The sequence below is a fragment of the Lithohypha guttulata genome, assembly GCF_036872675.1.
Source record: "Lithohypha guttulata strain CCFEE 5908 chromosome Unknown scaffold_1, whole genome shotgun sequence".
Taxonomy (NCBI): domain Eukaryota; kingdom Fungi; phylum Ascomycota; class Eurotiomycetes; order Chaetothyriales; family Trichomeriaceae; genus Lithohypha; species Lithohypha guttulata.
Genome location: NW_027042750.1, coordinates 4544460 through 4557816, shown reverse-complemented (window position 1 = coordinate 4557816; position 13357 = coordinate 4544460). Strand labels below are relative to the sequence as shown.

At 49.0% G+C, this 13357-nt stretch overlaps 2 protein-coding genes across 2 annotated transcripts; both read left to right on the top strand.

The window, feature by feature from the left end:
• Positions 1 to 2547: 2547 nt before the first annotated feature.
• LTR64_001677 (uncharacterized protein) lies at positions 2548 to 4807 on the top strand (the record flags this gene model as incomplete). Its single annotated transcript, XM_064896056.1, has 4 exons — positions 2548 to 3724; positions 3771 to 4337; positions 4401 to 4492; positions 4544 to 4807. 4 exons carry the CDS (start codon positions 2548 to 2550, stop codon positions 4805 to 4807), a joined length of 2100 nt encoding a protein of 699 aa, XP_064758743.1.
• An 817-nt stretch (positions 4808 to 5624) lies between these two features.
• TOR1 (phosphatidylinositol kinase-related protein kinase tor1) lies at positions 5625 to 13221 on the top strand (the record flags this gene model as incomplete). Its single annotated transcript, XM_064896055.1, has 2 exons — positions 5625 to 5751; positions 5804 to 13221. 2 exons carry the CDS (start codon positions 5625 to 5627, stop codon positions 13219 to 13221), a joined length of 7545 nt encoding a protein of 2514 aa, XP_064758742.1.
• Between the last annotated feature and the right edge of the window lie 136 nt (positions 13222 to 13357).

Sequence of the window (13357 nt, the reverse complement as noted above, 5' to 3'; positions counted from 1 at the left end):
CTGACTGTGGAGTCTGCCAGAAGACAAATTGGATAGGATAGAACAGAATTTATCGATGAACGTTTTGACACAAATGTGTCCCCATGTGCTTCATTGTGTTTTATGTTTGATCGTGTCTAGCCATTTAGTTCGGTCAATTTCATTGTGCTTTGCTTATTTGCAGGTGCATTTTCCAGCTGGGCAACCCTGCGAAGTTTGTCAGTCAACACTTCCTGAAGTTTTCGGAGTGTTTACGTACGCAGTTGTCACCGCAGGAGCATCCGCATGGTCCCATACTGATTGTTTGAATAGTATCTTTGTTTGAGCGAGGACTTGAGTTGGACTTGTGTGCTTTGCGTGTTCTTGTTGCTTATAACGCGAATGTAAAGGAACTTTCGTGTGTGATAAGGGAGGGAAGAAAGGTTTATGTAAAGTGGCAGCAGAAGGTTGAAAAGTGGGGCCGACTGCTAGTGGCGGCGACACAACTGCCACGGACATACTCGTGGAGGCTTCGCTTGCAGGAGCGACTTGTGCTTGTGAACAAAGAGCCTGGAGCGAGCCAACCAGGTTCGTGCATCCAATCAAGGTAGTAAGGGGGAAGTTCTACCAGCTGACAGTATCATAACGTCAGCAACTTTTAGGCACTCAAAACGAGTCAAATACTAGTATTGTATATACTATCGAGAGCATTAATCACCAAGTTGTTACCAATGTCAAGACGCAATTTTCGACGTAAAACGATGAACAGCACCACGATCTATGGTCTTTGATGCCGATCTTCTCGAGGCGGTCTACAGACACAAAGCAGCAAATACTCGAGTACAACAATGACTGAGGCGGAAGCTACTTGCTTGTGTGGCAAGGCCAGATGTGCTGTGCGGCTCGAAGGCCCGATCCCGATCGATTCTTCTCTCTGTCATCAAAGTGTGTGCCGCTACAATCTCGGTGGGCTCTTTCATTCGGCGCTTGCCATACAGGGCCATCCCGCCAGTGTTGACTACCTGAAATCCTTTGTGGTAGACGAGGGCCTGACGAGGTATTTCTGCAGTACCTGTGGCAGCCATTTGTTCGAATACAGTAATAGCTGGAGGGTCCAATCAGGTGTTCTCGACAGAATCCACAGTGAGCAAGTTTTCGAGGCACTAGAGACAATCGTAGAAGATCGATACGTCCATGAGACGCTTGATGGCGGCTTGTCTCTTTGTCTGAGAGGCTCTCGAACGTCGGTCGCCGAACACCCTCCACAGAACAATGCGTATCTTACAGGCACGAATGGCCCGCATCTTGTCTCCAAGCCCACCAAAAAGAGCCTGAAGGAGGAATTTACAAAGCTAGACGCAGCCTGCCTTTGCGACGGCGCAAAGTTCTTCTTGACTCGGCCTGACAACGACTCGAGACTTTGATCATCTCCGTGGCCAGATCTTATTGCACCTTACCGCACCCATTCATCCCAAAATCCACAGGACGAGAAGTGGTGGATCCGCGACAGCGACAAATGGCTTGCAGGCACTTGCGCGTGTAGATCTTGTAGACTCGGCCTAGGCTCTCCAGTTCAAGCATGGGCGTTTGTGTCAAAAGCAAACATCTTCAGCCCCAATGGTGAATCCCTTACGTACGGCATGGGAACCATGCAAGCTTTCGAGAGCTCGTCTAGTGCTGTTCGAGAATTTTGTTCCAATTGCGGAGCAACGATTTTCTGGCACAACTCTCAGTGGCCTGATGTTGTCGACGTGAGCGTAGGCCTACTGAGAGCGCAAGATGGTGTGACGGCGCGATTCTGGTTGAAGTGATGGACTGCTCGGGTTAGCTTTGCTGAGATGGCATTTGACCGTCGACTCATAAGCACACTGGAAACTGGCTTGAAGTATCTCGATGACCCCATGTAAAGGTAAGGCAGCTTGAGAGGGAATCAACGCAGCTTCAAAGTGAACACTCGAGCATTGAGCTGTCTAGAGCTTCCTAGTGTTAACGACAGAAACGGTTGGAGCTGCTTCGGCAGCGCGAGGGAGTGTCAGTCAGTCTATAGCTTGAGAGAGACAGAAGTTATGAACTGTGAACGCCGTTCCCTGGGGGGTAAGGTAGGACATTGACGACCAGCACAAACGTTCACCCTCGAGGCACGATATTTGCGCTTTGTCTGCGTGGAATTACTATTTTGCATTCCCAGAGTGAATTGTACCTCAATTGGGGTTTATCGTATTTTCAATGGCCTGTTTCGGCAATTGAGTTGGGACCGAAAAATTGTGAGTCCTGGTCAGTTTTTCCATGGTGATTTGAGGCCCATAAGATTGCGAAGCAAGGGTTTGCCAGTGCGACCTTAACCATTGGAGATGGACTGTAAGCAACGCGAAACAATAAAACGTTATGATAGCGCGAGGACAGCGAGGACGTGAAAACGAGTGACAAGGCTGATGTAGCCTTGGCAAGCGCGGTTTCCGCCACTACACTACGTCTTCCAAAAGTCCACGACCTTCACTTTCCTGGGTCAAGAACTATTCTTTTGCTAGACTATGCATACGCCGAACAAATTGACCTACGCAGTTGTGTTCTTCTCTCCATACATCCAATATGTCGCGCCACGACTACAATTCTTATCGTCCCAGATATGATCGAGGATCCCCACCACGGCCACCTGCAGAAGCTAGAAACGCTATGTACCATTTTGGTCGACCCTCTCGTGGTCGTGGTGGTCGAGGTGACTTCTCGTTCCGGTCAAGAATTGCTGAAAGAGATCTGTTGACGCATCGTCCTAGTGCCCAGGAAGATGTGGTATTTACGCATAACGGTGGTGTTGATAAATTCAAGGATGTGGATAACGTGACTGACAGCGAGGAGGAGTCGATGCAAGAAGAGACCGATGACGAGGACGATGCCAGAGGGAAGAGACGTCGGCTCAACAATGGTGAGGCAACTAAGCCTCGATGGTCTAATCCCGATCCTTACACTGCACTTCCACCTGTCCCTGGCTCGACGGGAAAACACGTAGATGTTGTCAAACTGATTCGAAAAGCTCGAAACGATCAGTCATCACCACATACTCTTGCCGCAGAACAGGACGACTTCATATCGTTCGACAACCTCGATGACGAGACTTTTAGCCCTCCTGCCAATGCTCCTACTGGCCCTAAGGCGGATGTTGTGGGAAATCCTCCCAGCAAACAAGATCCAGTACTGGGAAAGAGAAAACGTGGAGACGACAACAGCCGCTTGATGGGCGCTCGAGGCAGATCACAATTTCATGCTAATGGCATGGTACTCGCTGATTGGAAACCCTCTCAAGACATATCACCAACACCTTGGCTACGACCGCCAAAAGTGACAGACTCTGCTATGGTGGCATTACATAAAGAGATTGTAGACTTCTATGCATGGGTGAAGCCGCATGATTTCGAGGGTATCGTGCGAGAAAATGTTATCAGCCGACTCAATAATCTGCTCCGTCGTTGGGGCAATGGACAATTGAAGTCTTTTGGATCGTACGCTGCTGGGCTGTACCTGCCAACTGGAGATATGGATCTCGTCTATAACATGGGCAATGTCAGCACTATGAGCCGATCTAAAATGTGGCAGCTTGGACGTTTCCTCGAGCACAATCAGCTTGCAGCACCTGGATCTGTGAATGTGATTGCAGGTGCCAAAGTGCCGATTATCAAGTTCGTCGACTCTACCACTGGCCTTAAGGTCGATCTTTCCTTCAACAACGACACTGGCATCGTTGCCATCAGCACGTTCGAAAAATGGAAAGGTAAGTGCTTTCAGTCGGCATCAGCTAATCATACTGACTCGAACAGCTGCGCATCCTGCACTTTCAATCATCGTCGCTGTCATTAAGCAGTTCCTTATGATTCGTGGCCTCAACGACAACTCTGTAGGTGGAATTGGTGGATTTGCAAGTATTTGCTTGGTCGCCAGCTTGATACAGAACCTGCCTGTGGTTAAGGCGCACAATTTAGGTGAATTGCTTGTGGAGTTCTTCAATACTTATGGAAATCTATTCGATATCAATACGGTCGGCATAAGACTTGAGCCTCCGGGCTATATTGACAAGCAGAATTATCGTCTTCTCCTCAATGAAAAGCCAGATCGTCTGATGATCGTCGACCCAAATCGTCCCGACAACAACATCACTGGAGGAAGCACCGAAGTGCCACGGATCTTCCGGCTGTTTTCTCAGATACACGATCAACTTTTGTCACGTCTGGATGATTTTGCAGCACAAGACGAAAGCATGACTAATTTCAGTTTCTTGGAAGCAGTGATTGGCGGCGATTTCACTCCTTACTATGATCAACGAAAGGCTCTGTATATGGTGTACCAGCAGATGCATCCGAAAGGTGGTAAGAACATTAGCCAGCAGGGTGAGCCGGATCATCAGATTGCCAGGTTCATTTTTCAGTGACCACCTAAACTAATACTGTCAGGTATTCCGCCACCACCACCCCCTCCGAGCATTCAAGTCTTGCCACTTCCTCCGGATGGGGACACGAAAAATGTAAAGCTTAACAAAAACGACGTGAGACGATGACCCTCTCATACCCTCGCAATCGGACTGACACAAGCCAAGGACGAGTCGTCTGACGGGGATCAGCAAGCGACTGGTGGTATCAAGACCAAGAGCGAAAAGCCTTCGAGTAAAAGTGCGAGACTCTTCGAACGACTGGAAAAGCTTTGTCCAGAACTCATTCCAAGATTGGGCAAAAAGTCACAGTTTGATATTTCGAAAGCCCTCAAAGTCGGTGGCTGGGTCGACAGAAAGCACATGCTCAAAGTCCTAGAGAAGAAAGAAAGATCGGTCAGTAAGAGAGCGCTCCGTAAAAAGAGCAAGTGAGATGACGGTATATGTGAATAATGATGGGCGGTTTCATGTCTTTCTTATGTCTGTTATGATACCCATACAGTTGACAATATAGCAGGATGTGATCACATCATGTATGCAACGATACGAGCTGAGTCTTCGGCGGCTCAAGCGACAGAAACGCAGAAGCTCGAACCTCAAGACCAGTCAGTTTTGCAAAACCCATCGACAATGTAACAACACTCAAGAAGCCACTTGCTGCGAAGGTGTATGCCGCACACCCTTCTACTGACGCGTTACAGCTCCTGATCTGCCTGCCACCACTGGTCGCAGCTTCCTTTGGAAGTATATCGGTTGGATGGAGAGGCATACAATCCTCATGCTGCAGAGTTCCGCTTAATTGTCGGACTTGAGGCTTGAGGATGTCTTTCTCATTACACCTTTGCTTTATGCAGGGTTGTGAAGAGGGAGCTTTGCATGGCGTCAATGGAGCATGTTTGCACCATGGTGTAACATAGACGTCACGTTGAGAGTTAATCGATAGGAGTATACGAGAGTTTAGCTTCGTATCCGTGTACTTTCGATCAAGTACAAGAGTTGGCCTCAATCTGAAATTCTCGTTCGGTGAATTAAGTTGCGGCGATGGACCCGGAAAGCCTGACAGCCTGGCTAGTTTTTGGCTCCAATTCTGTCTGCCCGCACCGCGTATTCACAGTTATTCGGTCGTTTCCAAGTCAAGTGACAGGGCACTGATTATTCCAGTCACATTTTCTGCCTAGTTTCTGCTCTCAAATGGTGAGTGAGATCATAGGAGAGGCTATGTGTCGTTGAAGGAGTGGATTGTGTCGATATGGCGGCACAAGCAGCAGGACTAGATCCAAGCGAGCGCATCTTCACTGAGTTGCGCAATAAGAACGACGAGGTCAAGCAGCGCGCCGCTAATGAGCTGCGAGATCTCGTCAACTTGCTTTCAAGAGGTAGAAGAATGACTGTTCACCTTGAATGGCAGCAACTGACATCTAATCATAGAATGGTCACCTGAACGATTCGGCTCTTTCTACGACAAGATCACAGGCAGACTTAGCCAACTGATAGTCCAATCTCAAGATCCTACTGACAAAGTCGGTGGTATCTTCGCTCTCGACCGTCTGATTGACTGCGAAGCCATTGACGCCGCTCAAAAAGCCTCCAAGTACTCGAACTACCTACGAGCCGCCCTCAAGAGCAACGATGCAGCTGTCCTGGATGCGGCCTGCCGAGCCATGGGCCACTTGGCCAGGCCTGGAGGCGCCTTCACAGCTGAACTGGTTGAAGCAGAAATGACAAGCGCCTTTGAATGGCTACAACCCGACAGCAAGCAAGAGCGTCGTCTGGCTTCTGTCCTGCTTATTCGGGAACTGGCGAAGAACTCTCCAACCCTAGTCTACGGCTTTATTCCTCAGATATTTGAGCTGATATGGAACGCTGTTCGAGACCCCAAAGAGAACATCAGGAGAGCTGCGGCTGAGTCTGTAAGCGCCTGTTTCGGTGTCATGGTTGCAAGAGATCCAACCTTCCAAGCCCAGTGGTTCCAGAAGATATACCAAAGAGCTCTAGAAGGACTACGTTCTACCACAAGCATTGACGACATACACGGCTCTCTTCTGATCCTGAAAGAACTGTTGCAACATGGGAACATGTTCATGAACGATTTCTACCGCATTGCTTGTGAAGATGTCTTACGCCTGAAAGACCATCGCGAGCCTAAGATTCGTACCCAGGTTGTACAGATTATACCCGTCCTTGCCGACTATGCACCCCTGGAATTTGTGAACAATTACCTTCACAAGTTTATGATTTACCTGCAGGCACAGCTGAAGCGAGAGAAGGAGCGCAACCAGGCTTTCATCGCTATTGGCAGAATTGCTAGAGCTGTAGGAAGCGCTATCGGCTCCTACCTCGACGGTATCATTGTCTACATTCGCGAATCCCTGAGCACCAAGACCAAGAACCGTGCGGCCGTTGATGAGGGCCCGATGTTTTCGTGTATCAGCATGTTAGCTTACGCCGTCGGCCAGACATTAAGCAAGTACATGGAAGCACTGCTAGACCCGATATTTGCGTGTGGCCTCACGGTGCCACTGGAAATGGCTTTGGTCGATATGGCACATCATATCCCACCAATTCGACCTGTTATACAGGAGAAACTGCTGGACCTGCTCAGCTTGATCCTGGTTAGACATCCCTACAAACCACTAGGATGCCCGAAAGATCGGTCAATGCCCCTACCTTCATTTGCAAAGAATTATGGTGGTCTGCCAATCGAGACAAAAGACTCGGATATTGTCCTTGCTCTAAGGACGCTCGGGACTTTTGACTTTTCTGGCCACTATCTCAACGAGTTCGTTCGCGACGTCACCCTGCGTTATGCCACCAACGAGAATTCCGAAATTCGACGAGCTGCGGCTCTCACTTGTTGCCAGCTGTTTGTCCAAGACCCCATTCTCCATCAGTCAAGCACGAACGCTATACAGGTGGTAGGCGAAGTCGTAGATCAGCTCCTGACCGTAGCTGTTGGTGATGCAGACCCGGAGATTCGGAGTACAGTTCTAGAAGCTCTAGATGCTAAATTCGATAGGCATCTCGCCAAGCCAGAAAACGTTCGTTGCCTTTTCCTTTCAGTCAACGATGATCACTTTCCAGTCCGGGAGGCCGCTGTCACCATCATCGGCAGACTTACTGTTGTCAATCCTGCCTATGTCTTCCCACCTCTTCGAAAGCTGCTGGTCAACCTGCTTACGGGACTGAAATACGCGAACACTGCTCGCCACAAGGAAGAGTCTGCTCGGCTGATTAGCCTGTTCGTTACTAACGCCACATCCCTTGTCAGTACATATGTCAAACCTATGGTCAGTGCACTACTGCCGAAAGCTACAGATCCAAACCCTGGCGTCGCGTCGACAACCATTAATGCTCTTGGCCAGCTGACATCTGTTGGTGGTGAAGAGATGAGAGAGTACATACCGCAGATAATGCCCATTATTTTGAGCTCCCTCCAGGATCTTGCTTCTCACGAGAAGCGCGATGCTGCAATGAAAGCACTTGGCGCTTTAGCTGTCAACTCAGGCTACGTTATTGACCCTTATCTTCAGTACCCTGAACTTCTCGTTATCTTGATCAACATCATCAAGACTGAAGCCCATGACGGCCTACGCACGAACGCTATCAAGTTAGTCGGCGTTTTAGGAGCCCTGGATCCTTACAAATTTCAGCAGTTGAGCGAAAGTGTTACGGACACTCTCGCCATTACTGAAGCACCACCAGTATCAGATGTCTCCTTGATTATGACAGGTCTCACTCCGTCAAATGAGGAATACTACCCGACTGTGGTGATCAACATCCTTCTCCAGACTATACTTGCCGACCCAACCCTTGTACAGTACCACAGCGCCGTTATCGACGCAATTGTAACAATATTCAAGACCATAGGAATGAAATGTGTTCCTTTCCTTGGCCAAATAATACCGGCATTTATCAGCGTCATTCGAAGCTCTCACCACAGCAGACTGGATCAATACTTCAATCAACTTGCAATTTTAGTGAATATTGTTAGACAGCACATACGAGCCCACCTGCCCGATATTATCAAGCTACTACGCGACTTCTGGAACGTGAACAAACAGGTTCAGTCAACCATCCTGAATCTTATCGAAGCAATATCGAAGTCCCTCGAAGGAGAATTCAAGAAGTGGCTTGCGGATCTGCTACCCTTAATGCTCGGTATCATCGAGAACGATAATGATCCTAGGCGCGACTCCTCAATCCGTATCTTACATACCTTTCTTGTCTTCGGGTCGAGTGGTGAAGAATACATGCACATGATTGTACCAGCCGTTGTCAGTATAGCTGAGGATCCAGTCACAGTAGTGAGTGCAAGAAGGTCAGCCATCGAAACTCTAGGCAAGTTGTCACGTTCTGTCAACTTGACAGACTATGCCTCTCTAATGCTTCATCCGCTTGCGAACATCGTCTCTTCGTCCGAGAAGAATGCTGCTAGCTCAGCAGATCGGGCTCTCAAAGCTAACGCATTGGATTGTGTTTGTGCGTTGATCTTCCACCTTGGCCACGATTTCGTCCACTTTATACCGTTAATGGAGCGAGCAACCATATCTGGTCAAATTAGCTCAACAAGATATACCAGACTGATTGAGGCGCTGAAATCGAGAAAACCATTGCCACAAGATCTTTCTGCAGACGATTATAGCTTGACTACTGAGGATCAACCTTACATAAATATTACAGCTGTCAAGTTGCCAGTCAATCAGCAGCATTTGAAGAGTGCTTGGGATACCTCGCAGAAGTCCACGAAGGAGGATTGGCAAGAATGGATGCGCAGATTCAGCGTGGAGCTGTTGAAAGAGTCCCCTTCACATGCCCTGCGCGCTTGTGCGACATTGGCTGGTGTATATCAACCATTAGCCAAAGACCTTTTCAATTCCGCGTTCGTCTCATGCTGGACGCAACTCTATGAACAATATCAGGAAGAGCTAATTCGAGCGATCGAGAAAGCTCTGACTTCACCCAACATACCTCCAGATATCCTACAGATACTACTGAACCTCGCCGAGTTTATGGAACACGACGACAAGTCCCTGCCAATTGACATCAGAAGTCTAGGACGCTTTGCTGGCAGATGTCATGCTTGGGCAAAGGCTCTGCACTATAAGGAATTGGAGTTCGAACAGGATCAGAATAGCCAATCTGTCGAAGCATTGATAAGTATCAACAATCAGTTGCAACAATCTGACGCTGCCATTGGTATATTGCGCCGCGCGCAAGCATTTGGTGAAGTGGAACTCAAAGAAGCTTGGTTCGAACGTCTGACCAGATGGGAGGAAGCTTTGGCAGCATATCAGAAGCGGGAACGCATTGAGCCTGATAACTTTGAGATTGTCATGGGTAAGATGCGATGCTTGCATGCACTAGGTGAATGGCGTATGCTATCAGAAATTGCTCAAGAACACTGGAACAACGCTTCGCAAGAAAATCGACGAAACATGTCCGCTTTGGCAGCTGCTGCCGCGTGGGGACGTGGCGAATGGGAGCTGATGGACAACTACATCAGCGTCATGAAAGATGCATCTCCAGATCGGGCGTTCTTTGGTGCTATACTCGCCATTCAACGTAACCACTTCGATGATGCACGGTTCTACATCGATAGAGCTAGAGATGGTGTCATTTCTGAAATTACGGCCACTATAGGAGAATCATATAATCGTGCGTACAGCGTTGTGGTCAGAACACAGATGTTGGCCGAACTAGAGGAGATCATCCAGTACAAACTCTGTCAAAACGAGCCGAAACGCCAAAGAGAGCTTCAAGAGCTATGGAATAAGCGACTGCTTGGTTGTCAGGCAAACGTGGAAGTATGGCAGAGAATGCTGAAAGTGCGAGCTCTAGTCCTGACTCCAAAAGACAATCCTGAGATATGGATCAAATTCGCCAATTTGTGTCGGAAGTCAGAGCGTATAGGCCTTGCTGAGCGATCTCTTGCCTCACTAGGGGCAGTTAGTAACTTCTCTGCAAGTACTGCTGCACCTCCGGTAGCATACGCGCGCCTCAAATTTAATTGGGCTACAGGAAACCAGAAACATGCACTTCACCACTTACGAGACTTCACCGCTCAGCTTGCAGACGATTTCGAAGCCACCAAAGTAGAACTCACAAACGGTATGCAAAACGGGCACGTTCCCAATGGGATCGACACCAACAATGAACTAGCCTTCAGGAAGTCTTTCAAGGTTGAAATTGAGCAGCAAGCTCGACTGCTGGCGAAATGTTATCGCCGACAGGGTGAATGGCAAGCGTATCTTCTCCGTGGCAATTGGACCAATCCTCAGGCACAAGACGCAGTGAAGGACATCATCAATTCGTATCAGCTTGCCACACAATACAACGAGTCATGGTACAAGGCTTGGCACGCCTATGCTCTAGCAAATTTTGAGGTAGTCACGTCTTTGGCACAACAGTCTGAACAAGAGAAAGGACGATCGCTTCCTGACCACGTTATACTGAATCACGTCGTTCCTGCCGTTACTGGCTTTTTCAAGTCGATCGCACTTTCCAACACTAGCTCGCTGCAAGACACGTTGCGACTGCTCACCTTATGGTTTGCACACGGAGGCCACCACGAGGTTAATGCAATCGTCAACGAAGGCTTCACGTCAGTGATCATCGACACGTGGCTAGAGGTCATTCCTCAGTTGATCGCTCGGATCAATCAGCCTAATGCTCGCGTCCGTCAAGCCGTACATAGACTGTTGGCCGAGCTTGGCAAGGTACACCCGCAAGCACTTGTATATCCGTTGACAGTGGCTATGAAATCTTCTGTCACTCGTCGATCACAGTCCGCATCTCATATTATGGATAGCATGAGACTTCACAGTCCTGCTCTTGTTGAACAAGCAGAGCTTGTCAGCCATGAACTTATTCGTGTCGCAGTCCTGTGGCACGAACTTTGGCACGAGGGTCTGGAAGAGGCCTCTCGACTGTATTTCGGCGATGATGATGTGGAGGGCATGTTTAATACACTAGCTCCTTTGCATGAACTACTTGATCGTGGTGCGGAAACACTTCGAGAAGTGTCATTTGCTCAAGCATTTGGTCATGATCTTGCCGAAGCAAGAACCTTCTGCAATGTGTACAGAAGAACAAGAGAGCCAGGCGACCTTAATCAGGCATGGGATCTCTACTATGCTGTGTTCCGAAAGATCGCACGACAACTACCACAGCTCATGCAATTAGACCTGAAGTACGTCTCACCACGACTGAAAGACGCTCGCGACCTCGAACTCGCTGTACCTGGTTTCTACTATCCTGGCAAAGCTATTGTGACTATATCCGGCTTTGACCATGTGTTCGGTGTCATAGCATCTAAACAGCGACCTCGAAAGATGAGCCTGAGAGGCTCAGACGGTATTGTTTATTCTCACCTATTGAAGGGTCACGAAGATATCCGACAGGATGAGCGGGTTATGCAGCTTTTCGGCTTAGTCAACACGTTGCTCAACGATGATACGGAATCTTTCAAGCGGCATCTAAATATCCAGCCATTCCCGGCTATCCCTCTTTCACAGAATTCGGGTCTGCTCGGCTGGGTACCCAATTCAGACACACTGCACAATCTCATCAAAGAGTACCGAGAGTCAAGAAGAATTCTCCTTAATATCGAGCATCGTATTATGTTGCAGATGGCACCAGACTACGACAATCTTACTCTCATGCAGAAGGTGGAAGTCTTCGGTTATGCGATGGACAATACAACTGGTAAGGATCTCTATCGAGTGCTCTGGCTCAAATCGAAGTCATCTGAGGCCTGGCTCGAGCGTCGTACGACATACACTCGGTCCTTGGGTGTTATGTCAATGGTCGGCTATATCCTTGGTCTTGGTGACCGTCACCCTTCGAATCTCATGCTCGACCGCACCACTGGCAAAATCATTCACATCGATTTCGGTGATTGCTTCGAGGTAGCAATGCATCGTGAGAAGTACCCAGAGCGTGTGCCTTTCCGCTTGACGCGCATGCTTACCTTCGCCATGGAAGTCAGCAACATCGAGGGAAGCTTCCGTATCACATGTGAGAATGTGATGCGTGTCATCCGTGAGAACAAGGAGTCCTTACTGGCTGTCTTGGAAGCCTTCATCCACGATCCACTTCTCAATTGGCGTCTCAATACCAGAGAATCTCCTCCAAAACCAAACTTTCGCTCTGAACGTCGCGCAAGTATCATCGAAGTTCCTGGCGCGGGGAACACCAATGGAGGTCTCGAGAACGATGAGCGCGACGGTGAAACAGCAGCTCTCAATCCTGCTGCTCAAGCTCCAGTAGGTGCACCGCCAGGCCGGCGTAACAGACGATCGTCCATCATCGACCCAGCTATGGTCGGTGGCTCACTACTCGGTCGCAACATCGCCGAGCGAGAAGGTCCAGAGAATGACCAAATCCGCCAAGACGCCAAAGAAGTCCAAAACGCTCGTGCCCTGCAAGTCCTCGCCCGCGTCAAGGAGAAACTCACAGGCCGCGACTTCCACAAATCCTCCCACAATCCTGGCGTTGTCGAGGTTGCAACCACAGGCACTCACACCGTCATTGGCCCAATGAACACCAATCACGACAATATCCTCCTCAATGGCAAAGACGGCCTATCTGGCCCGGGACACAGCTACACAAACGGCACACCGAGCATATACCAGCAGATGCTGAAAGATGACCCAGAGAGTTTTCAGGGCGCTACAGACAAGGAGTTACGGGCCGGAGCGGCGCTTAATGCCGCTGAAGCGAGTAGTGCGATGCTCAATGGGCAGGGAGGTTTGAAAGTGTTGGAACAGGTTGATCGGTTGATTTTGCAGGCGATTCAGGTGGAAAATTTGTGTCAGCATTATATAGGGTGGTGTTCTTTCTGGTAATGGGGATTCGGTGGTATGGGAATGGAAAGTTTACTGTGTTATGGGTTCTCTGTGCATATGATTTTGGCTTGGGCACGAGGACAATGGCATACTACGGAGTCTGGAAACGAGCTCGAGGATTGGGCTTGACGGCCTT